General features: G+C 40.1%; 1 protein-coding gene across 8 annotated transcripts in view; it reads right to left on the bottom strand.

Annotated features, from left to right (window-relative positions):
- Positions 1 to 6,074: 6,074 nt before the first annotated feature.
- togaram1 (TOG array regulator of axonemal microtubules 1) overlaps positions 6,075 to 27,518 on the bottom strand; it is an 81,911-nt gene continuing 60,467 nt past the window's right edge. For 7 of the 8 annotated variants that reach the window (XM_017713802.2, XM_017713801.2, XM_017713799.2 and 4 more), the window contains 8 exons: positions 23,032 to 23,267; positions 22,075 to 22,233; positions 21,802 to 21,928; positions 21,413 to 21,525; positions 21,148 to 21,319; positions 14,654 to 14,873; positions 7,984 to 8,070; positions 6,075 to 7,519 (listed from right to left, as the gene is read on the bottom strand). In XM_017713802.2, coding sequence (XP_017569291.1) covers positions 7,260 to 7,519; positions 7,984 to 8,070; positions 14,654 to 14,873; positions 21,148 to 21,319; positions 21,413 to 21,525; positions 21,802 to 21,928; positions 22,075 to 22,233; positions 23,032 to 23,267 — 1,374 coding nt within the window. In that variant the 3' untranslated portion in view covers positions 6,075 to 7,259. Of the gene's footprint in view, positions 7,520 to 7,983; positions 8,071 to 13,633; positions 13,698 to 14,653; positions 14,874 to 21,147; positions 21,320 to 21,412; positions 21,526 to 21,801; positions 21,929 to 22,074; positions 22,234 to 23,031; positions 23,268 to 27,518 lie in introns of those variants that run through there. The other variant, XM_037541876.1, reaches the window with a different exon arrangement.

The raw sequence follows: 27,518 nt of genomic DNA on the forward strand, positions 1-27,518 counted from the left end.
ATTGCGACATTCTCGATGGTATGGCGCCACACCTCCAAAAGTGGTGGGGGAAAACCTATTGTTCAAAAAGAAAAAAAGAGAAAAGACTGGCTGACTGACTGAGGAAATGCAATTAGGCCACCGACTAAAACCACCTTTTACGAAATGCAGATAGCACACTCTGAAGAACATCATGCTGTTTTCAAACCCAGTTAATTTTCTAAAGTATGTACCAATTATATAGGAAAGCAAGCTCTCTCACGGCTAGCAGGAAACATTCCCACAACCTTGGCTAACGTTACCTACAAGTTCTAATAAAGCTTTAAGGAAAACGTCTTAATATACTGTTCAAAGAACGTTTTGACGATGTTTAGCATTTCAAATAATGTTCCTATTAAGACATAACGTTCCTGTTAAGACATAACGTTAGTAGCCTATTTTTAGCCCAATATCTTTTCATTTGTTTATTTCATTAAATGAAAATAGAGGCCAATCTCTGCAAAAAAAAACAACAAAAAAACACTGCCATAGGTTTGTGATTACTTGGTGAATTCATCTCATCTCTTTATTGGAAAAACACTGTGACGTCATTTCAGGCGCGAAGATGCAAATGTTCACCTATAGACGGCAATATCATCACTGTACAGGCGTAAAATAAATACTTGTACAAACGAAAATAATATGTGCACGCGCAAAATATTTCCATGTGCAGACAGCAGACATGATCGTATACAGACGAAACATTTTGACACCTGTACATGTGATTTTTTTAGTAATATTTACTTGTAATAGTGGCAGCAAAATCGCGTGATTCGACGCCGTTTTAAAGCTGCAAATCTAACAATGAGCTGCGTTATTTCCCAAAGTGTGCTGATTCCCCCTAGTGGGCCACCAATGTATTACAATTCCCCATACAGGATAAAAGACCTCTTACACTGACACACTCACTGTCTTCGAAATGTATCCATAAGTGCATATACTGTATAAACTGACCAGCCACTTCACTAAGTACACCTCCTTGTTTTTACACTCATTGTCCATTTTATCAGCTTCACTGACCATAGTTTCACGTTGTAGTTCTACAATTACAGACTGTAGTCCATCTGTTTCTCTGGGCACTTTGTTACTCTGTTCTTCAGTGGTCACGACACCCACAGGACCACCACAGAACAGATACTATTTGGGTGGTTTATCATTCTCAACATTACAGTGACACTAACATGGTTGTGGTGTGTTACATGTGAATCAGACAACAGCAGTGCATAATGTGCCCTGAGTAAAAGTCACCATCACCAGACAAGCTTTCCATGCTCAAAGCTGGAAAGAGCCTTCCTTAAGAGTCCTGCAGACAAACAGCATCCACTGTGAGAGGACACAATCTATGGACTAAAGCCAGAAGTTATTGCTGTCAAGCCCAAAGTTGTGGGGATGAAGAACTTATATAAAGGCTGCACTGAGCCTTGTTTATTTTATAAATATTTCAGTTTTTGTTTGCTCTTTTTGGATTTTATTTTAACCACTTATTTGGTGATCTCATAAAACGCCAGAAAAGACATGGCTATTAAACTAGAAATTCTTTTGGCCCAGCTTCCCTAGTATGTCCCATTGGGCACTATGGCCACACACAAAGTACCCCAGTAGGATTATATTAAAAAATTACCAGTGCAAAGTCCAGCAACTAATACTAATTCTATACTAATTTCAGTATAGACATGAGATAAAACATCTGAAATCTGATTTTGTGTATATCTGGTACAAAATGCCTTACAAGTAGTTAAAAGACCTATATTTTTCCTCATAATTCCACTTTTCTTAAAGACTCATGTGTCCATAGAATGATAAAGTGCAAGTGCAAAAACTCAGCAATACTACTTGTGCTGATTTTGTGTGTTTACTGAGATCAAAATGTGGTGCTAGTGGTCAGAGACCAATTTTCCCTTCAAAGAGCCAATTTACTTATACACTGCTCAAAAAAAATAAAGGGAACACTCAATTAACATCCTAGATCTGAATAAATGAAATACTCATTGAATACTTTGTTCTGTACAAAGTATGCTGTGCTGACAACAAAATCACAAAAATCAAATTTATTAGCCAATGGAGGCCTGGATTTGGAGTCGCACACAAAATTAAAGTGGAAAAACACTACAGGCTGATCCAACTTTGATGTGATGTCCTAAAAACAAGTCAAAATGAGGCTCAGTATTGTGTGTGGCATGCTCCTGATGAGGTGGCGGATGGTCTCCTGAGGGATCTCCTCCCAGACCTGGACTAAAGCCTCCACCAACTCCTGGACAGTCTGTGGTGCAACGTGGCATTGGTGGATGGAGCGAGACATGATGTCCCAGATGTGATGAATCAGATTCAGGTCTGGGGAACGGGCGGGCCAGTTCATAGTTTCAACGCCTTCATCTTGCAGGAACTGCTGACACTCCAGCCACATGAGGTCTAGCATGGTCCTGCATTAGGAGGAACCCAGGGCCAACCACACCAGCATATGGTCTCACAAGGGGTCTGAGGATCTCATCTCGGTACCTAATGGCAGTCAGACTACTTCTGGTGAGCACATGGAGGGTTGTGCGGCCCTCCAAAGTAATGCCACCTCACACCATTACTGACCCACTGACAAACCGGTCATGCTGAAGGACGTTGCAGGCAGCAGATCGCTCTCCACGGCGTCTCCACACTCTGTCGTGTCTGTCACATGTGCTCAGGGTGAACCTGCTTTCATCTGTGAAGAGCACAGGGCGCCAATGGCAAATTTGCCAATCCTGGTGTACTCTGGCAAATGCCAAGCGTCCTGCACGGTGTTGGGCTGTGAGCACAACCCCCATCTGTGGACATCAGGCCCTCATACCATCCTCATGGAGTCAGTTTCTAACCGTTTGTGCAGACACATGCACATTTGTGGCCTGCTGGAGGTCATTTTGCAGGGCTCTGGCAGTGCTCCTCCTGTTCCTCCTTGCACAAAGGCGGAGGTAGGATGAGCTGCACTACCTGAGCCACTTGTGTGAGTTGTAGAGTTCGTCTCATGCTACCACGAGTGTGAAAACACCACCAACATTCAATAGTGACCAAAACATCAGCCAGAAAGCATAGGTACTGAGAAGTGATCTGTGGTCCCCACCTTCAGAACCAATCCTTTATTGAGTGTGTCTTGCTAATTGCCAATAATTTCCACCTGTTGTCTTCCATTTGCACAACAGCATGTGAAACTGATTGCTAATCAGTGTTGCTTCCTAAGTGGACAGTTTGATTTAACAGAAGTTTGATTTACTTGGAGTTATATTGTGTTGTTTAAGTGTTCCCTTCATTTTTTTGAGGAGTGTAGATTGTTTCTTGAGTAAGATTATTGTAACCCAGACTTAAATACTGCTCAGTGGATTAAATTTAAAATAATAATTAATTCCAAAATGCAAGGTTAATATAAATATACCATGTACCTTAGCATGAGGGTCACTGTGAACTGGATAATAAGAAATGTTGAATTTCAGATAGTCCTATTTGATTTGAAATCTTGTCTCTGTGGACTTGGACTTTGTAGACAATTAATAATTAATTATTTGCAGTGCTAAAAATTATATAAACATATTAATTTTACTTCTTTGAACTAAAGAGTACTAGCCAATCAGGTTCAAGCCCCTCCTACCACACTCACGTCAGATATTAAGTTTTATCTGAGTGAGATACCACATCCAAGAAGCCCTGGAACTCCATTTTGACACTGAATGGTTTTATTGGAGCCTTGAGACAGCTTTAGTGTCAGAGTGTGGAATCCCTTCCCTTTGGCATCATCAACTCGAACGGTCCTGATTCCTCCTGTCAGGTTTCTTGAACACGTGGAACCTTGAGTGATCTAGCAGCCCTGATAGCAGGTCACCCCATCCACTGGCGCCCTCTTTGAATTCTGATTTCTCCGGTAAGGAGTGGCGAGCCAAATTCTGAACAGGAAATAAAGCAATTGCACGCAGAAGAGAACACCTTGGAACTGAACTGAAACACACACTTACACATTTTTATTTTTTTATTTTATTTCATTTGTAAATTCATTTGATTCATGTGTATTGTTTATTGAAGTGCTAGTAATCTCCAGGTTTCATAAGACCCCAATTAAACTCAGCCAATTGTGCTATTTTTTTTTTATAAAACATGGCCTCACTCACTGAATTTGTCCTTCAAAGCTCACCAGCTCCTTCACGAGCCTAGGTCTGGTCCAAACAGTATGCGGAACCTCACTACCAGTGTCGAACCCGTTACATTATGCTAATAAAGTAACAGTTTTTGTTCTATTCTGATATACAATATGGTGCCAGTGCGCCAAGGCCACATTTACTAAATATTACTGTTCTTAAAGAACCGTTTGTTCTGAATAAGATTATGTTAATGAAGGCTGGAAACTGTATTTCCTGTATTGCTAAAATGCTTTCATTCTTCAACAACTTTTTTGGCTTAGGCTGGAACCAAACTGCAGACTTGATCTGTTAGCAACTTTATTTGTAAATTTCTATAGCTCATTTTACGGAATTCTGGTCATGTGATAATAATACGTTGACCACGTGTGAAATAGGCGGTGCACAATCATAGTCACATGATTATAACATTTCGATTATGAAACTCATACGTATTATCACGTTCAGATTAAGTATCACCACCTATACGGGTATGTCACGCTACATCGATACCACGTTGCAACCATGCATTGCGTCTAGTCAGGTGTTGTCACGCTCCCTGATTGGATTTAATGTCAAAATGTGTAAACACGTAATTTGTTACTGCATTTTTTGCTTGCATTTTTTACGTGTGGACGCGTGAAATTTTCCCTCGTGCAGGCGATTGCTCATAAGCGTTTTGGCACTATTGGCTTCTTTGTTTACCACACAGAGAACACTCGGCCAGCCTATTGGTTAATGTCAAGCAACTTATTACTGTTAGAGTAGCAAGTCACAAACAGATCGAACCGACTACTGCTGGAAGCAAAGTTTTAAGCACTGTTGTGTATGTGGTACTGAGCACATGGTAAACTCAGTATCTGTACCAGGGCAGGCCGAAAGTTTCCTAGTGCTCCAGACAGCTACTAGCATGATTTACCTGTGAAATAGCAATAAAAATCATCTAAGATCCTTTAATTACAAAAAAGAAGGATAATAACATTTTTCCAGTATTTATGAAAATTTCTATATATAAATAAACGAGTCATATTAATCTGATAACATTGGTAACATTTCTTTGTAAAAATCCAGTCATATTTGGTTGTTTTCTCTTTAGGTTGTGAGGAGCTGGATGTGTGCCGTTTCTGTGTTTAGACAGTAATTAGCTTAGGAATCAATAGTGTTGAAGCATTTTCCCCTTACTTGCAAGTTCCTTTCAGATATCCATATGTCCATAATGGGGCTGATTACATACAAACAACAAAGCATACAAAGAATGATATGTATGATGAGCGAGGTTTTTCTCATAGTTTAATGGCTTTTATTAAATGTAGTGGCAGGAATAACAAAACATAATAGGAACTGAAAATGTGAAAGATTATCTATAAATAACTAAATAAATAATAATCATGCTGACTATAAATATGTGTTTGTCATAAAATGTTATGAATAAAGGTATTTATAATCATTCCACGATGAAGTAAACATTTTTCCTTTTGGATAAAGCCTGTTTTGTAATTGTTTAGGAATTGGAAATCCAACAATATCAAGCAATAAGTCTACCAAGAAGATTTTAAGTGAGAGAAAAGACAGTAGATTTTTCACCTATAACCAAGAGGAGTTGATTATGATAGACTGTGGAACTGTGTACAAAAGAATGGCTCTGCTCCAACAAGTACATGGTACAAAATACATGCCATGGTTAAATTGGGATTAAATGGGGGAAATGTGGCAGTAATGCCATTGCATCCTAGTCAAATAGTCAACAATGTTATTATATGACCCACAAATTGAAATGACATCATTCATCTGATTCTATGCTCCCAATAGGCCCCATCTCTAAAATTGGTATGGACATATGACTGGCATTATTAGCACTCAAATAGCTTTTGGTGCTTCATAAGAACTGTATGTATCTTTGTTGTACTTTCAGAATACAGTATACAATTCTGTATTTTATTTTGAGATTTTTTGTGGCAGTACTGGGCGTTTTTTTTTTTGTTACACTGGGGTATTAATTTTTCCCTTCACCTGTGAATAAGAAAATGATGCGTGTTGTAAATCTAAATCTAAAACATTTTGATCAATCTACATACCACAGATAGTTTATCATTTAATTTTCAGATTAATTTCAAAATAAGCTACTTGATACAGGCAGTATACTAAATAAGAATTAGACATCTGGGCATAAATTTGTGTTGTCTAATAATATACCTGTTAGTTTTAAGCCAGCTTTTACCATTTGCCTGTAATTATTCACCAGAAATAGTTGTTTTACATCCAGATTTCATTTTGGTGTCTGACTAATACAAATACATTCTTTTCATTCCACCAATAAATGTGTTTATGCAAAATGATTGGAACTAGGGTGCCACTTATAACAAAGGCCATAATTACTTAGCTAACTTACTACAGAAGTGTTCATCTATGCACATGATGCATTATACAGCAACTACATTAAGGTAATACTGTGCCTCTACACTTCCTAACTACACAGTACAAATGCTTTTTGTAAATAACTTTTACTTGCACAAATGTTTAGAACAACCACTTATGACTCTTCATATTCAAGTTTTTATCACAAACATCAAAAAAATAAGGGTACATAGCCTTTTCATTTTGCATTTCAAAAATTACATTCTGCATGGTTGTCTCAGGATGTCAGCATTCTGAAAAACCTACAAACAGAAAAATAATCACAAAACAATGTATAGTTATAGTCACCATACAAATTATGAGGATAGTGTTAATGTTTCAAAGTGCAAAAAGAGCAGCGCTCTTGGAAATATTAATCCTGACTACATAAACTAAAATCTGTACTCTTATACTGAAGGACTTTTCAGGACTTCATGTTCTGCTATTTCAAAGTTCTTTTGTCGCCTTTTCTTGTTCAATTTTTTAAAGTGCAAACTTTCTGAGAAATGCAAAAACATATCTACTGTAAAGTACTATAAACGTTTATAATCTGTGTTGTTTTAGTCTGGACATCTTAGGTGATAGATCTCAAGGTTGGGAGGTTATTCAGGAACAGAATCTTTTCATTTCTTGTTAAAAAGAACAGACACTGTGAGAAATGCAAAAACACATTTCCTGAAGTAGAATTCATGTTTGATTTCATTTGAGTGGGATATCTCATGGGGTTGGAAGGTTCTTCAAAAAGTCATTTAGGCTCTGGTGAATGTTCGAAGGTTGAGAAGCAGCGCAATCTATCAGCGCCTGGCCCATGTGCATATAAAGGGCTTGGCACAGGATGGCAGTGGCCCCTCTCACACTACCACCCCTCCCACGGACAGTGCCACTGTTGCTTGAAGTCCCCAAGATGTGCCAGAGTAGAGGCAGTACTTTCTGCTCTACTAGCTGTGGTTTGCGTGGGTACAGCTCCTTAACCAGTTCTACAAAATGAGAGAGAGAAAAAAACAAAAACAAACTGACAACACTAAGCATGGCATGCCACATCCTTCAGGAAAAGGATTCAGAGGATAAAGAATATGAAAGTAGAGTTTAGGTAAAACTATAACTTGGGTTTACATGTAAATAAATTTTTCCAGTGGCTAACCAACCTAACCAAGAATTTTTCATCATATTTTTACCTTATTTGCAACAGTGAAAACTACTTAAAGTCTTTGGTTATGATTACTGACAACTGATGATCCACTTAGACGAGATGGAATTCACTGATAAATGTAAAACTAGACTGAATGATTTTAGAATCAATGGCACTGTAATATGATTACTATGAATGATGACATTTTTGGCACAGAAAACTGCCAATAGTGTTTCTTGAAACTGTTGACTCTGTTCAGACTCTCCGTGATCATATCAAAGGCTAAATGCACTATAGATATCATGTACTTACCTGCAACTTTATCAACAAGGTCCACCTTAGCCTTCCCACTGAGAAACTGAGCCTTTGTGCAAAAGATCTGAAGAAGAACTGTATTGTCTGAAAAATGAGCAACAATTGGTAACTGTTTTGAACAAATGGTAACTCATTTGATTTCTCCGAAATGTGTTTTGCTCATTTTGCATTGTAAATTAAAAACTCAAACTATCCAAAGAGAATGGCTAAATATGATCACTAAAGACACATGCATTACATACTCTATTCTCTAACTTCAAGAGATCACACCAAAATCCAGGTGCAAAAACAGCCGAAGAATCCATCTATTCTAACCCACAAGATATGTTAACGTAACTTTTTTTTTTTAAACATCACCAGTTTAAACATTTTATAAAAATAATGCATGAATAATCTTTAACAATCTTATGCCATAAAAGTTCAATCTGCATTACGTTTAAATACTCATTCACCTGTTCATACACCTGTTCTTTTTTGATATATAGCATATCAAGGCTGGCTGGTAACTCTTTCACTAAAGAGTTGCCAGATAAGCAGTCTTTCCACCAAACTGTGTAAGATTTAAGATTAAGTTGTGGGTGAAAATTTGTGGGGTGGGTTTTTTTTGGCTAACTTTCAAAAGAATTGAACTGCTAAAAATTCCTTACCGAGTCATATGGGTGTACAATAGATCTAGTTTGAATAGGTTGAAACAAGGCTTTGATGTCATGGCATTGGTATTTTATCCTACATCCATGTCCTGACAAGCCTAAATCTCAAGATGGATGAATGTGCATATAAATTTATGAAAAATAAATATTATTAAGTCTACACTATCAACTAAAATCATTCATTAAAACCATTTTAAAAGCAAAAGTCATCCACAAGTAACAACAGTTGACAAAACAAAGATATGCACAAAAGGAAACCTCAACCAGCTAATGCAAAAAGCAACTAGAAAGGAAAGGCAAAGGTTTGAACATGCCCAGTTTTGAACAAGCTTTTCTTCCCACCATGGATTGAGCTGAAAAATGTTCAACTAAATGTTCAACTAAAAAGATCCATATAACTTTTCACAAGTCAACTAATCAAAAACAAGGACATGTCAAATTGAACCAGAGATTGAACATGGGGCACTAACACAGTTTTGCTCATATTTACAATTTTAAAAATATTCTGCTGGAAGATAAAAAAATATTTATTCACTGGCATTTCAGCCATTCTCCTCCCAAAAAAAGTGCACCAAGTGTCTCCTTAGTGGCAGAAGTTTTTTACAGGGGTGCTAAAATCTTTCACGAGTGGCTGCTTTACCTATGGCTATTGTGATAGCAGTATTAGTCACTTACCCATACTGGCCCGCAGTCTTAGCTACGCACTAAAATTAGCGTGAAGATGATATGAAGTTTCAGTATTCAAGCGCGCATCTAGGACTTGCTGTCACCTTAATTGCATCAAGGCTGGGTAGAAAATGACAGATTCTAACAGACAGGATCCAACATTTAAAAGTCCTACAGGTAAATCGTGTGAACATATCTGAAGCTTAAAATTTAAATGCTGGTGTGTTGACAAAGAACTGAAGGCATGAGGCAATCGCAGCTAGGAACCGTTGCTAATCAGTGACTGGAGGGCTGACAATAAGGCAGAGGTTGGTGTAGAGCATAATGATTTGACTGGCCATTATAAAGTGATCAATGAAAACAAATCTAATTTCTTTATCTTAAAAGTGCAGCTTTTTTTGTTTTCATTTTCTGTTCTCAGTGCAGTAAAAAAATGATTTAATCCACTTTAAGTTAATTTTAAGTAATGATACATTTAAATACCACAAGCCCTGTACTATATATTTTATCCAGAATTATGAGTGTGATGTGCCGTCATGTTGTGGTGGTCCTTGCGAAATTGATTATATTTAATCAACGTCTACATAGTCACAGCTAAATTAAACATTTGTGCTCTTTCGCCATTTTATTTATCAAGTTATAGGCTTATATATACATTCACAATACTGAGTACATATATACTGTTTGTGTATATATGTATGTATGTATGTATGTATGTATGTATGTATGTATGTATATATATATATATATATATATATATATATATATATACACACATACACACACGCACACACACCCACACACACCCACACACACCCACACACCCATACATACATACATACATACATACATACATCTGATGTTTCCTCAACGAGCTCAACAATTTCTATGCTCGTTTTGTTTAAGGGAACCCAACAACTGCAACCAAGGCAGATGTGTCTGCAGACCACCAACCACTGACTCTTTCTCCCACCGATGTAGGAGTGGCGCTGGGCAGGATTAAAGCCCACAAGGCTGCGGGTCCTGATGGCATCCCTGGACGTGTTCTCAGAACATGTTCTGGTGAGCTGGCAGGAGTGCTGACGGACATATTCAACATGTCCTTGGCCCGTGCTGTGGTACCAAGCTGCTTCAAAACCACCTCCATCGCCCCGATACCCAAACATTCCAAACCATCACGACTGAATGACTACCGCCCGGTAGCCCTCACCCCCATCATCACAAAGTGCTTTGAGCGGCTGGTCCTAGCACAGCTCAAATCCTGTCTCCCCCCCTCCCTGGACGCCCACCAATTTGCATACCGCCAGAACAGGAGCACAGAAGATGCAGTTTCCATAGCACTGCACTCTGTCCTCTCACACATGGACAATAAAAATACCTCCATCAGGATGCTGTTCGTAGACTTCAGTTCAGCATTCAACACAGTCATCCCCTCAAAACTCATCACAAAACTCACAGACTTGGGTATTAGTTCCCTCATGTGCAACTGGTTACTGGACTTCCTGACCAACCGACCCCAACATGTCCGGTGGGACAACCACTGCTCATCCACCATCACCATAAACACCGGTGTACCACAAGGCTGTGTGATGAGTCCCTTCCTCTACTCCCTCTTCACCCATGACTGCAAGCCTGTCGATGGTTCCAATACCATCATTAAGTTTGCAGATGACATCACGGTGCTTGGCCTCATCAAAAACAACGATGAGACAGCCTATAGGGAGGAGGTGGATCGTCTGGCTGAGTGGTGCGACACAAACAACCTTCTGCTCAACACTGAGAAAACTAAGGAGCTCATTGTGGACTTCAGAAGGAATGCTGACCCACATCCACCCATCCACATCAAGGGGACGGCAGTGGAGCGTGTGAACAGCTTCAAGTTCCTTGGTGTCCACATCTCCAAGGATCTCACCTGGACGACCAGCTGCTCCAAGCTGGTAAAGAAGGCTCACCAGCGCCTCTTCTTTCTGAGGAGGCTGAGGATGAACCACCTGTCCTCAGACATCCTGGTCAACTTCTATCGCTGCACCATTGAGAGCATCCTGACCAACTGCATCACAGTGTGGTACGGGTGCTGCTCTGCCTCAGACCGGAAGGCGCTGCAAAGGGTGGTGAAAGCTGCCCAGCGCATCATCGGAGCACCACTTCCTGCCATAGAGGACATCTACAGGAAGCGGTGTCTGAAGAGGGCTGGGAAAATCATCAAAGATCCCAGTCACCCAGCACACAGACTCTTCACCCCCCTGCCCTCTGGGAGGCACTACAGGAGCCTCCAGACTAAGACCACCAGGTACCGGAACAGCTTCTTTCCAACAGCTGTCACACTCCTGAACTCTGCCTCCTGACATCTAAACAAATAACACTGGACTGTACCCTAACACACATCAATAACACACAGACTTACACACCACTCAACACCACTTACCGGCACTTACATCTGCTGTATATACTGCCCATTATTGTATATACTGTGTAAATACTCTACCTGTTCATAAGTACATACTTATCCCCCTTCATATTTATAACCTGTTCATAGTACTTTATACCCCTTCATATTTATAAACTGTTCATAGTACTTTATACCCCTTCATATTTATAACCTGTTCATAGTACTTTATACCCCCTCATATTTATAACCTGTTCATAGTACTTTATACCCCTTCATATTTATAACCTGTACATTCTTGTTTATAACCTGTATAACCCCCTTCATGTTCATACCCCGTCATATTTTTTTAACTTGTATATACTATACTTACTGTACATTGTAAGATATATATTTATATTGCTTCTAAGCACTTCTGGATGGATGCGAACTGCATTTCGTTGCTTTGTACTGTACCTGCGACATACGCAATGACAATAAAGTTGAATTCTATTCTATTCTATACACACACACACACACACACACACACACACACATATATATATATATATATATATATATATATATATATATAGTGTGTGTGTGTGACTAAGAATCCTTATAATTATTCCAATAACAGCTTTTTGTGAATTTTCCCATTTGTTCAGTCTCAAAGGATTGTTTACATTTTGTTTTAACAATCAACAAATTGCAAAGTATATATATATATATATATATATATATATATATATATATATATATATATATATATATATATATATATACACACACACACACACACACACACTCACTGCTCAAAAAAATAAAGGGAACACTTAAACAACACAATATAACGCCAAGTAAATCAAACTTCTGTGAAATCAAATTGTCCACTTAGGAAGCAACACTGATTCACAATCTATTTCACATGCTGTTGTGCAAATGGAATAGACAACAGGTGGAAATTATTGGCAATTAGCAAGACACACTCAATAAAGGATTGGTTCTGCAGGTGGGGACCACAGATCACTTCTCAGTACCTATGCTTTCTGGCTGATGTTTTGGTCACTATTGAATGTTGGTGGTGTTTTCACACTCGTGGTAGCATGAGACGGACTCTACAACCCACACAAGTGGCTCAGGTAGTGCAGCTCATCCAGGATGGCACATCAATGCGAGCTGTGGCAAGAAGGTTCGCTGTGTCTGTCAGCGTAGTGTCCAGAGGCTGGAGGCGCTACCAGGAGACAGGCCAGTACACCAGGAGACATGGAGGAGGCCGTAGGAGGGCAACAACCCAGCAGCAGGACCGCTACCTCCGCCTTTGTGCAAGGAGGAACAGGAGGAGCACTGCCAGAGCCCTGCAAAATGACCTCCAGCAGGTCACAAATGTGCATGTGTCTGCACAAACGGTTAGAAACCGACTCCATGAGGATGGTATGAGGGCCCACATCCACAGATGGGGGTTTTGCTCACAGCCCAACACGGTACAGGATGCTTGGCATTTGCCAGAGAACACCAGGATTGGCAAATTCGCCACTGGTGCCCTGTGCTCTTCAGATGAAAGCAGGTTCACACTGAGCACATGTGACAGACGTGACAGAGTCTGGAGATGCCGTGGAGAGCGATCTGCTGCCTGCAACATCCTTCAGCAGTGGGTCAGTAATGGTGTGTGGTGGCATTTCTTTGGAGGGCCGCACAGTATGTGCTCGCCAGAGGTAGCCTGACTGCCATTAGGTACCAAGATGAGATCCTCAGACCCCTTTTGAGACCATATGCTGGTGCGGTTGGCCCTGGGTTCCTCCTAATGCAGGACAATGCTAGACCTCATGTGGCTGGAGTGTGTCAGCAGTTGAAGATGAAGGCATTGAAGCTATGAACTGGCCCGCCCATTCCCCAGACCTGAATCAGATTGAGCACATCTGGGACATCATGTCTCGCTCCATCCATCAACGCCACGTTGCACCACAGACTGTCCAGGAGTTGGCCGATGCTTTAGTCCAGGTCTGGGAGGAGATCCCTCAGGAGACCATCTGCCACAGGAGCATGCCCAGGCGTTGTAGGAAGGTCATACACAATACTGAGCCTCATTTTTTTGACTTGACATTACATCAAAGTTGAATCAGCCTGTAGTGTGTTTTTCCACTTTAATTTTGTGTGTGACTCCAAATCCAGGCCTCCATTGGTTAATAAATTTGATTTACATTGATGATTTTTGTGTGATTTTGTTGTCAGCACATTCAACTTTGTACAGAACAAAGTATTCAATGAGAATATTTAATTCATTCAGATCTAGGATGTGTTATTTGAGTGTTCCCTTTATTTTTTTGAGCAGTGTATACATCTTGCTGCTGTCAGAACACCTTGTATCTACATTTTTGACATTTTTCAGTTTTTGATAGAATTTGAAAGTACCCATTGTCCTTTACATTGTGTATAAATTCCATGATGAATGGACAAACAATAATGAGTAAGAACAACTTGCCAAAATGTCTAGTTCCATTGACTTACATTAAAAGTAAAGTATGTTTTTTCCTTTTCTTGTAAAGTTACCATTTTGGAGATTTTGGAGGTTTTGTTCCACCGACAGTGAATATATATATATATATGTGTGTGTGTGTGTGTTTACATACATATATACACACATACATGTATATATATAAAACTATAAAACAGTAAAAGGTAGATTATTTCATGCTATATACTTTCTGACTAAATTTACTGTAATTTAAAAATCCTTATTAAAAGTACTCAACATGTGAGTACATGGAAATGGTATAACTAATTATTAGCAGGGACTTCTGCTGGACCTGGCAAACCTGCCCTCAAGTAGTTTTTGATGCAACATAAGAATTGTGCTTTACATCAGTGACACTTTGTTTGTTTGTATAACTGAAAATAATTATACAAAAACATAATACAAAGGAAAATCTTTTATTTGCAGACCTCAGCAAAAAGTTGCATATTTTAAAAAGACAAAGGAACTCACCAATGTTACTGATGAGAGCTTGAATGGCACCTGTTGCAGCCATGTAAACTGCATCATTCTTGGAGTTGAGGTGATTGTCCACTATAGCTGGAACGAGGATGTAAACCACTTGGGCCAAGTTGTCTCTGAGCAATGGGATTATCTTCTGTAAGGCCTCCAAGGCATACAGGTTAACCTTGCTATTTGACTCCTGAAGTCGTGATTTAAAGGCATCAAATATCTGTTGCAAAGCAAGAGAGACCTATAGTGAGCAAGATGCCAATCATTCTTCACTATATTAGTTTGATTAAGCCCCACTGTCACATTATTTTCATTACCCTGTATACTAGCAGCTTCACTTTAAACAGAGCTTATTTAATATCTGGTGCCAGGCAGTGTGTGCAAGTAAGTGAACTAAGTTCTTTTTGAGTAATTTCTTGAGTTGTCTGACCAACAGCTGCTCATAATGCTTAAGCAGTTTGTTATTTATTGTAGTCAGCTGGCTATGGAAGCATATCAGTATCAAAATTAAAATGAAACTGTAATATATGTAAAATGACAATGTATTTTTATGTCTGCATATTTAAATTTTCCACTCATATATGTAAAGTTAAGCTCAAAATTCATATTAGTACTGATTTTAATTTGCCATTTTGTATACTATTATTGACATTTAAATTACAAATAGATTATAGAAGCTTTATGAGAATCTTTATTTAAATTAAAATGTATTTCCAGACCTGCATATTTATGTGTAATATGCTTATGCAATAATTTTCTCAAATTGATGTTGATTGTGATTATTAAAATGTAATTTATCTTAAATGCAATTTCACTCAATAATAATGCATTTCAATTGCATTATCAAAGAGAACATCAAGCTAGAAAATGGTGAATTCAATGCATATGGGAAACAGTGCTTCTCCTCTTTGTAGCTACATATTCTCACCTACTGCACTCATTCTGTATAAAAAAGTCTTTGACAGGTTGGGAATACCATTAAAATAATAGTCTGGTCAAACTCATTTTCAATCATCTTGTCAGGATGGGGCCAACAGTATGCTAAGCAGAAAAGACTTTATCTAAAAACATGGTGGCCTTAGAGTTTATGGCTACTCTTATGTTAGCTGAATTTGGCTAGAATATGACAGAGTACCAACAGAATCTGGAGAGATGGAGGTTTGCACTGGAGAGGAGAGGAATGAAGGTCAGTAGAGATAAGACGGAATACATGTGTGTGAATGAGAGGGCGGCAGGTGGAAAGGTGAAGATGCAAGGAGTAGAGGTCGTAAAGGTGGATGACTTCAAATATCTTGGGTCAACCATCCAGAGCAATGGACAGTGTAGAAAAGAGGTGAAGAAGAGGGTGCAGGCAGGATGGAGTGGGTGGAGACAGGTGTCAGGGCTGATGTGTGACAGAAGGATAGCAGCAAGAGTGAAAGGGAAGGTTTACAAGACAGCAGTGCGTCCTGCTATGATGTATGGTTTGGACACTGTGGCTCTGTCTAAAAGACAGGAGGCTGAGCTGGAGGTGGCAGAGATGAAAATGCTGAGATTTTCGTTGGGAGTGACAAGGCTGGACAAGATTAGAAATGAGCAGGGACAGTGAAGGTGGAGCAGTTTGGAGATAAAGCCAGAGAGGAAAGGTTGAGATGGTTTCTTCTTTCTTTATTTCTTTTTTTTTTTCTTTATACTTTTTTGATCCCACAACCAGGGAAATTCCACCTCCGCATTTAACCCATCCGTGAAACACCACATACACACTAGTGAACACACACACACTAGGGGGCAGTGAGCACACTTGCCCAGAGCGGTGGGCAGCCCTATCCACATCGCCCGGGGAGCAGTTGGGGTTTAGGTGTCTTGCTCAAGGACACCTCAGTCATGAAATGTCGGCCTTGGGGATCGAACCGGCAACCTTCTGGTCACAGGGCCAGCTCCCTAACCTCCAGCCCACGACTGCCCGGTTTGGACATGTGTTGAGGAGGAATAGTGGATATATTTGTCAAAGAATGTTGGAGGTAGAAGGAGAAGAGGTAGACCTCAGAGAAGGTTTATGGATGTAGTTAAGGTGGACATGGAGATGGTTGGTGTGAAAGTAGAGGAGGCAATGGATAGGGCAAGATGGAGGCAGATGATCCACTGTGGCGACCCCTAAAGGGAGCAGATGAAAGAAGAAGAAGAAGAAGAAGGAGAAGAAGAAGATGATGACAGAGTACCAACATGGTACAGTGGCTGATGCCACTATGACAATGCGGTTATGTGATTTACATGTGATTTATGAGTACATTTTTGGTAACAAATATAACATCACACACAAAACACAGTTGCTGGAACACAACAACATCTCTGATGTTTACAAGATAGAAAATTGCCCACAAACCTTGATTGATCTCTATCTCCTGCATCTACTGCCCATGGTTGGCTATCAAAAACATTGTTAATGCAAAGAGGATGAGCACTGTTTCCCATTTACATTTGAATTTTGCCATCTTTCTAGCTAGGGGTTTTCTTTGCTAAAGCAATTTAAATGCATTACTAGTGAGTACAAATGCATATAAAGTTGCATAAAGTATCTAAATCATTGTGTAAATAAAATGTCAATACTAATATACACAAATAGCAAATTAAAATCAGTCTTGAATCTGAATTTTCCTTTTGAGCTCAACATTGCACATATGTGTGGGAAATTTAAAGGCAAATATACAAATGCATTGCCATTTTACATTTTAATTTTAACACTGATATGCTTTGGTTACATTTAGAAATCTCTGTGCCTTCTTGCATTAACTACTTACACTTATCCCTGATATTTTACATGAAAGCAGCATGTTTTTTATAAAACATTTTTTATAAAAGCTCCTGGTAGGGTCTCCCATGGCAAACTGGTCCTAGGTGACAGGTCAGACAAAGTGTGATCCATAATAACCCCTATGAAAAGACAAAAACAGGACTTGTGTACCCTGCCCAGAACAGGGTTACCGGGGCCCCACCCTGGAGCCAGGCCTGGGGGAGGGGCTCGCCAACTTACTCATGGTGCCCGGCCAGGCCCAGCCCAAAGGAATTACATGAGTCCCTCCTCCCATCGACCCACCACCAATGGGAGGGGCAGTAGTAGGGGTTCAGTGCTTTGTGGATCGGCAGTGTCCGAAGGCATGGACCTTGGCGTTCTGATCCTCGGTTGCTGAAACAAGCTTTTGGAACTTGGAACGTTACCTCACTGGCGGGGAAGGAGCCTGAGTTGGAGCGCGAGGTTGAGAGATACCGGCTAGATATAGTCGGGCTCACCTCAACACACAGCTTGGGCTCTGGGTCCAATCTCCTTGAGAGGGGCTGGACTTTATTCTTTTCTGGAGTTGCCCATGGTGAGAAGCGGCAGGCAGGTGTGGGCTTTCTCATAGCCCCTCAACTCGGTGCCTGTATGATGGGGTTTTCTCCAGTGGATGAGAGGGTAGCTTCCCTACGCCTTCGGGTTGGGGAACGGGTCCTGACTGCTGTCTGTGCTTATGGACCGAACAGCAGTTCAGAGTACCCAGCCTTCTTAGAGTCCTTGGGAAGGGTGCTTGAAAGTGCTCCTCCTGGAGACTCAATTGTCCTACTGGGGGACTTCAACGCTCACATGGGCAATGACAGTGAGACCTGGAGGGGTGTGGTTGGGAGGAATGGCCTCTCTGATCTGAACCCAAGTGGTGTTCACAGTTTGTCCATCACGAACACCATGTTTGAACACAAGGGGGTCCATGGAAGTGCACATGGCACCAGGACACCCTAGGCCACAATTCAATGATTGACTTTGTATTCGTGTCATCGGACTTGTGGCCATGTATTTTGGACACTCGGGTAAAGAGAGGAGCTGAGCTGTTAACTGATCACCCCCTGGTGGTGAGTTGGATCAGGTGGTGGGGGAAGATGCCGGCCAGACCGGGCAAGCGCAAACGTATAGTGAGGGTTTGCTGGGAACGTCTGGCAGAAGAACCTGTCAGATTGATCTTCAACTCACACCTCCATCAGAACTTTGACCAGATATCGGGGGGTAGGGGACATTGAGAATGGGCCATGTTCCGCTCCTCCATTGTTGAAGCAGCTGACTGTAGCTGTGGCCATAAGGTAGTTGGTGCCTGTCAGGGTGGTAATCCTCGAACCTGGTGGTGGACACCCCAGGTGAGAGATGCCGTCAAACTGAAGAAGGAGTCCTACAGGGCATGGTTGGCAACTTCAGTCGTCGCCAAGCCAAAAACCCGTGTGTGGGAGGAGTTTGGTGAGGCCCTGGAAAGTGACTAAGTTGGCTCCGAAAAGATTCTGGCAAACCGTCAGGCGACTCAGAAGGGGAAAGCAGTGTGCCACTAGCACTGTATATAGTGGAGATGGTGTGCTGCTGACTTTGACTGAAGACGTCATTGGGCGGTGGAAGGAATACTTTGAGGACCTTCTCAAGCCCACCGACACGTTCTCCAGTGAGGAGGCAGAGTCTGGGGACATGGGAATAGGCTTGTCCATTACTGAGGCCGAAGTCGCTAAGGTAGTTAAGACGCTCCTTGGTGGCAAGGCTCCAGGGGTGGATGAGATCCGCCCTGAGTTCCTCAAGGCTCTGGATGTTGTGGGGCTGTCTTGGCTGACACGCCTTTTCAACATTGTGTGGACATCGGGGGCGGTGCCACTGGATTGGCAGACTGGGGTGGTGGTGCCTCTTTTTAAAAAAAGGGGACCGGAGGGTGTGTTCCAACTACAGGGGAATCACACTCCTCAGCCTCCCTGGTAAGGTCTATGGGGACTATACTGGAGAAGAGAGTCCGGCTTATAGTCGAACCTCGGATCCAGGAGGAGCAGTGCGGGTTCCGCCCTGGTCGTGGAACACTGGACCAATTCTTCACCCTCTCCAGGATTCTGGAGGGTTCATGGGAGTTTGCCCAACCAGTCCGCATGTGCTTTGTGGATCTGGAGAAGGCATTCGACTGTGTTCCCCGGGGTATTCTGTGGGAGGTGCTTTGGGAGTACGGGGTACATGGCTCTTTGCTACGAGCCCTTCAGGCCCTGTACAAACAAAGCAGGAGTTTGGTTCGCATAGCCAGCAGTAAGTCAGACTCGTTCCCAGTGAGAGTTGGACTCCGTCAAGGTTGCCCTTTGTCACCGATTCTATTCATAATTTTTATGGATAGAATTTCTAGGCACAGTCAGGGGATGGAGGGTGTCCGGTTTGGTGACCTCAGGGTCACATCGCTGCTGTTTGCAGATGATGTGGTCCTACTGGGGACATCAGGCCGCAAACTTCAGCTTTCGCTGGATCGTTTGGCAGCCGAGTGTGAAGCGGCCGGGATGAGAATCAGTACCTCTAAATCCGAGACCATGGTTCTCAGGCGGAAAAGGGTGGAGAGCCCTCTCTGGGTCGGGGATAGGCTCTTGCCTCAAATGGAGGAGTTCAAGTATCTCGGGGTCTTGTTCACGAGTGATGGTACAAGGGAGCGGGAGATTGACAGGCGGATTGGTGCTGGGTCAGCAGTGATGCGGGCTCTTTACCAGTCTGTTGTGGTAAAGAAAGAGTTGAGCCATAAGGCAAGGCTCTCGATTTACCGGTCGATCTACATTCCCACCCTTACCTATGGTCATGAGCTTTGGGTAATGTCAGAAAGGATAAGATCGCGAATACAAGCGGCCGAAATTAGTTTCCTCCGCAGGGTGTCTGGACTCTCCTTTAGAGATAGGGTGAGAAGTTCGGTCATCCGGGAGGGACTCGGAGTAGAGCCGCTGCTTCTTCATATCGAGAGGAGCCAGCTGAGGTGTCACAGGCAAGTCCACCTGGGAGGAGACCCCGGGGAAGACCCAGGACACGCTGATGTGACTATATCGCCCAGCTGGCCTGGGAGCGCCTTGGAATCCCTAGTGGTAGTGGCTGAGGAAAGGGAGGTCTGGGCCTCATTGCTTAGGATGCTGCCCCCGCGACCCAAACCCCGGAGAAGCGGAAGATAATGAATGGATGGATGGATGAATGGATGGATGGCATATTTTTGTTTGATTATTACATCATACATGTGTGTGCACAACTATCTATCTATCTATCTATCTATCTATCTATCTATCTATCTATCTATCTATCTATCATTATAAAATTAAATCTACATTTTTTTCTTGAGACTTTAAACTGTTTAAACTTTTTTCCATATTGACTCTGTAGTCTCTTTGTTCATGGTTCTGAGGTACTCCTAATGTCCAGTCCGTTTCCCCTTTTTATCAGGAATTAACTAGGCTACATTTAAAATAGGTTAAGAAAAATACAGACTGAAAATCACAAATTTCATTGCAACCTCCCATTGCCACTAAAAAGAGCAAATATTGCTTCAAATTTGGATAAATTCCTGGCATTTTTGGTGGCAAAAATCACCCAAAAAAGATGTCTTCAAGGTCCTTGGGGGACCTCTATGTGCATGAATTCTGATATTTCTTCTAATGTGTTGACATTTACATTGAAAAGCTGGTTCGAAAGCTGCTAAATGCACAAAAAATCAGTTCAAATAAGTTACCGGGAACATGTTGCCCAGGATCATATAGGGGTTATCCTCACAGTCAGTGACCAACTGATCAATGCCCTTGATGCGTTCCCTGAAGTCTTTTGAACTCAGCAGGACTGCAAGCTGCTTAATGTACTCTGTCTTGTCCGCAATGCTGTGGGTCTGTGCTTTTCCACTGTCTTTACTGAAATACACAACAGTAAAAGCTCTTTTACAGAGCCTGAGCAGACAATTTCTACAATGTATTTAAAATTAAAAGAAAATAAATCACAAAGACCTGAGGGCAAGTTGAGGTTCACGAGCATGAGAGGAGACACGCACCAGTCCACCACCAGGGATGGAGTGTCTGCCTCGAGCTGAAGGAGTATCATGAGGCATCTCACCCAGTCCCTGAAATCACAAACATCAGTCTCTGACTGTTGTGATGATTCTCAAAATAATAATGCAAAATTCATTACACATATTCAGATTCAGATTCAGATTCCTTTATTGATCCCAGGGGGAAATTGCAGTTGTTACAGTTGCAGCCATTTATGTAAAAATAAACATAAATAATAAATAAACACTTTACTAACAATACAGAACAAGTCAGTAAATGAGAACTCTGATGTTAACAAAAAATACTTGGCATTATCATGCTTTCAAATAGATGTGCTGTATTGTCACCTTGGTTTTCAGTGTGAGGACAGTGTCCCTGATGGCTGCCAGGTCTTTGTCAGGGATGTACTTTGCCATCATTTTATCAAAGTCATGATGAGATGACAGTAACAGCAGCATCTGTCGACCAAAGAATCTAAGAGAAATAATGGAAAAACAAAAGTTTAGTTCAACTGTCTCAATGTGTTGAGAAAACAGTGATTCAGTATTAGCTGGTTAATGTAAGCTCTGTAAAATATCTCTGTGATATTACTGAATGAAAGTAATAAGGGTAGTGAAAACCTGGTCTCTTGGGAAGAGTCCTGTGCCAGTTTGGCTACTGCAGGCAAGATTCGGTCAGTGAGATCTTTGGTCCCAGAAAGTAAACGCCCAGCACCAATCTTTTCTACCAGAGTAGCCAAGTGCTGAGAAGTGCACTTTCTTACTACTGGATTCAAGTGACTTTTGATGTTAAAAGAAAACAGAAAAAGTAACGTTATTTATTTATGGTATTCACAATTAAATGGATAACTCATCCATTCATATGAAATAGTACTTTCTAATTCTGTAAAAAACATTATACAGTCATAATTAAATAACATACTTTGTTGACTTTCTAAACAAAAATGCGTTATCACATATTGTACAGGGAAAAAAACGTAAATGGAAAAGTGGCATTACGAAATTTAGATTTATTAGCTTTAATACGGAGTTTAATATATTGGAAAAAATAAAACATAAAATGTGCCATAACTTTTGCACAGGCTATAATTTATGTATTATTTCTCTCAATATGTTAAATTAACCAACTACACAGTGACTGTGCAAAAATCTGTGTACTTATTTTCACTTAGAAGAAAAAAAAAAATCACCAAAACAAGTAATTTGACCAAGGGTGCCCTTGCATACAACATACAATTGCTAAATTTCCTTCGGGATCAATAAAGTATCTATCCATCTATTGATCCATCTATCACTGTATATAGTTATGGTTGGAAAAAAAAGTATCTTGTGCTTTTGAATAATTTTTATCTGTTTTTTGGACAAAGATGTCCTTATACATGGATGTACTATTTAATGCAGGATTACACGGGCATCCTACTATATAACAAGTACTTTATGGTGCACTGCCCATAAACATGACCATCTCTCACACTACTGTGTCAGAGGATAAATGCAGAAAAGACTTTGAGACAAGAAAAACAATAAAATATTATATGACTTCCTGTGACTGCAGCATCTAGCTGGGAGCTAACTGACCCAAGTCCTCCAGTGAGTAAGGCACTCATGCCGCGGGTAGGTGTGCAGTTCTGCACCATGCTGTCCAGCGCTGCATCAACATCCTGCCTGATAAAGGCATTGGATTCTCCTGCTTTGTGTAAGAGTGCTTTGGTTGTAGCTTCCAACTCCTGGTCCATTCCCTTCTGCAGACCAGAGTAAAACTCTCCCAAAGTCACTATTGCCATGCGTGACACTCCAGAGCGCAGGTTTCGAACCTTTTTGACCAACAAAACAAAGAACAGACATGCCAACATTTTGGCTTATTCCAAACATTACAATTAAGAAACAAATACAATCTTTACATGAACAACTTTGTATATGCTAGTTAGTAAGCTCAATGCCAAACAGCATTCTATTAGTAATGCTCCATCGGGGGGTGTGACTGAGCGGAACAGGTGCAAGGTTAGGGTCGGGGTCAATGTCGTCATTGCATTGCTGTGTATAGCTCAAAAATGGCTCCACTGGACCACAGCACTGCGAGACTATACAGTGACAACTAAAGTATGCTGACCTGTCAAGGAAATACAGATTTGTTTACCTGGTCTCTTTAAAGTAGCTCAATTTGTTCATTAGTGTCTGGGTACTTTAGACATTGATATTTAGCATGTAATGATGAAGTGCTTACTTCCTATAATTGCTAAGTGGCTGACAGACAGACTAGCAAACAAACTTCTGTGTATCATACTACAATTAGAATAACAGTTTAAAATAAAATGTGAAAGTTGTTTTTGAATAATAAATTTCAAGTGCTATAATAACTTTCACTAACTTTACTGAAAGACCTGTATACACTTTAAAGCAGTCACAAGGATTTTCAACGTACATGCTAATTACAAATAAGAATTTAAAGGTGTTATATCGATATTTATGAGTCAGTAGATTATTCGGGTTATTATTTAGTCAATAATCTTAAGGCAGAATCTTAAAGCTGTGTCATCTGGGACCACCAAATGTCGCTTGCTTTGTCAAACATAACATATATTAAAATAAAATAAAATAAAAACAATAATAATTATTATTATGCCATAAGTTTAATATGTCAATTCTGTGAATTTTAAATTTGATATTAATGATTAATATTGCATATTAACTGTTTTCTAAAGGGATTTTGCACTAGCATACTTCCCAAAACAAATAAAGAAGGAATACTCAAGAGCTGACATTGATAAGCTGTAATAAAACTTTTGCAGAACTTAAAAAAATGGTTTGGGGAGATATCAAATTTCTTAACTAGTTCCTCAAAAGACATCAGAATATCGTCATCAGATGTATCATCTTTAATTTGCATTATCCCTTTTTGAGTCGAGAGCTTAAAGCCTGTATCAATCCTGGTATGTGTAACTTATTTCCCCAAATTAGGCTGTAATAAAGAGAGAGGAAATGATTCCTTCAAATTTCTTCACTTCAGCCATATCACTATCATATTTCTCACTACAAGATTAGAGATTGATTTCTTTCAGTTTTGAAGGGTTGGCTGAATACAAAAACGAGGGTTTACCATCAGTGAAAATTACTCCATCTTTTCATACTGGTGTGTCTTCAATTGTGTAATAATGTTATAGACCTTCACTCAGCTGCCTAGTAATACAATCTTAAATTGAGTTTCAATCCCACTCTATCAAAGAGTAAGTATAAGACAGATAGACGCAGTCTGGGATACCTATTGTTCCAATAAAAATTGCTAAACAATTTCTGTAATCCTAAAGCAGAAGCAGGCAGTCTATTCTAAAAAAAATAGTAGTTTGGGGGAAAATATTCATTTTGATTATATTAATTCTTCTAATCAGTGACATTGGCTATGTTCACATGCAAAGATTTTTGCCAATCCGATTGAATACAATCGGATTACAGATTCAGACTGAGGTGTTTATATGCTCACTCTGCTCAACAATCTGATGAAAATCTTCATTTACATGCCCACTACAAGTAATCTGAATGACGCGCAAGCGTGGGGCAGTGCTTAGAGTAAACGTTACCATGACAGCGAGAACATGGTCCAGTTGGCGTGAGATGAGTTTCCAGTTGGCGCGCTTGTGTTTTTAATGGCTTTAAACTGATGTCAGGCTCAAAAAAATGTCTTTCACATGCTTTTATAAAGGAAGACGTCGTGCTCTGAGACACATTAAATGGACCTAAACCTTTCGCTATGACGCGACGCGCATGCGCAGAATGTTCTTACACCTTCCAATTGGAGTGTAATCATGCATTTACATGGCTATTATTTAACGGATTATTTAGAGGTTTACCTCATTCAAGCGAATAGAAATTGTATTCCGAATGGCCTAAATCGGATTAGTCTATTCCAATTGAGGTGTTTTCATGGACGTATTGTATTCCGATTGAGCTATTAGTCAGATTATTAACGGCTTATCAGGCTGCATGTAAATGTGGCTACTGAGATTTGTCATTCTATTAACAGATTTTTTAATGTGTTCATCTACTATGTTATAGTTAGAGTGAGCAACTTACTGTAGATTTGGTAGTATTTTTAGCCTTAAATAAATAAAATAATTTACTGTGTTGAATTTGCAATCCTGCTGTGAGATCTTCCTTTCTTCTGACTTAAGTAACAGAACAGAGGATTTTGAATTATTTACTCCGCACCCTGAGAGTTTGCTACAATTGTTAGTTAATTCCAGATATATTGATATAGAATTGTTTACATATTTAGAAAAATGATCATATCATCAGCATAAAGAGCCACCCGATGCTCCAGTCCTCCAATGTATATATCTTGAAGTCCTTAATAGCTGGTCTCAGCTTTAACTTGAACTTCTTATAAAAATTTATAGGCAACCCATCGGGTCCTGCTGCTTTTCCATATTTCATTTTCTCCAGGACATCCATAATCTGCATAGTTATCTCAGCCTCTAAAGGCTGTTTATTTGGGGGATATTAACACAATCTAAAAATGTTTTATATGCAACATATTATAATAACAGTTTATTGCACCTATTTCTTGATTTCTTTCAGTACTGTACAGTTTTTTGTGTAAGTTTTCACACATTTATTTTAACTGCTCCCCATTATCATTTTTAAGATCTTTGAGATCGAGTTTCTTAATATGCCAGGCCAAAGTTTTTTCAGGTTTCTGGTCAAACAAAGATCGTTTGAGTTTAAATAAGCTAGCAGCCGTTTCCAAGGCAGAGGTTTCATTATACTGGACCCTCAATACAAAAATGACTGAGTCTGGGCTTTGGGTCTTAAAAGAATTTGAGCTCCAATATTTTAGGTTTTCCAGAACCTGTGTAGCTAATAATCTGCCCCCTAATAAAAGCTTTAAAAGCTTCCTATCTCATCGCTGCTGTGGTTTCTACTGTATTTACTGCAAAACAGCTCTATTTGTTCACCAATATGTCAGATAAATTTTGGATCTAGAAACCATTTCTGTTGAAATCTCCATTTTGAAATACCTCTTACTAGACCACAATCTTCATAGATCAAATTAGTTGATGCATGGTCTGAAATCAAAACACTGTAATAATTACACTGCTTGACCTTACGTATTAAATTTGTTGAAATGAGAAAATAGCCTAGAGTATGAATTATATAAGCTAGAGGCATGAATATGTTACGTTTAATTCCTTGATGCACTATATTTCCAAATGTATTCACTCACCTATCCAAATCATTGAATTCCAGTGTTCCATTCACTTCTATACCCACAGGTGTATAAAACCAAGAACCTAGGCATGCAGACTGCTTCTACAAACATTTGTGAAAGAATAGGTCACTATCAGGAGCTCAGTGAATTCCATTGTGGTACCGTGAAAGGATGCCACCTGTGCAACAAGTCCAGTCATGAAATTTCCTTGCTACTAAATATTCCACAGTCAGCTCAAGAACAGTGCGTAGACAGCTTCATGGAATGAGTTTCCAAGGCCGAGCAGCTGCATACAAGCCTTACATCACCAAGCGCAATGCAAAGCATCAAATGCAGTGGTTTAAAGCACCGCCACTGGACTCTAGAGTAGTGGAGACATGCTTTCTGGAGTGACAAATCACACTTCTCTGTCTGGCTATCTGATGGATGAGTCTGGGTTTGGCGGTTGCCAGGAGAATGGTACTTATCTGACTGCAGTGTGCCAAGTGTAAAGTTTGGTGCAGACGAGCGAATACTATTGGAAATATAGTTCAAATTGGTTTGTGGTTTTTCTGCTTTTATTATGTGTCTGATCTATTTGTGATGATCTCTCTTAAATGGGATCTAACGCACAGCTCAAGTCTCCTGCCATTATATTATGACTGTCCAAAAATAATATTAGAGAAATGTTAGAAACAAATTATTAAAAAAATAAGATCATCATCATTATTTGGAGCAAAGTTAATCTACTCAGTAAGAAGAATATCTTGAAAGAACAAAAATCTGCCTTGTATGCCATCATTCTTTTAGCATTAAACAGATTTGCGAATGACTTTTAATACCCTTTGCTGATGACTTAAACTGTGTTGAAAAACTCTTTAGT

Source organism: Pygocentrus nattereri, chromosome 10 (assembly GCF_015220715.1).
Source record: "Pygocentrus nattereri isolate fPygNat1 chromosome 10, fPygNat1.pri, whole genome shotgun sequence".
In the NCBI taxonomy this organism is placed as follows: Eukaryota; Metazoa; Chordata; class Actinopteri; order Characiformes; family Serrasalmidae; genus Pygocentrus; species Pygocentrus nattereri.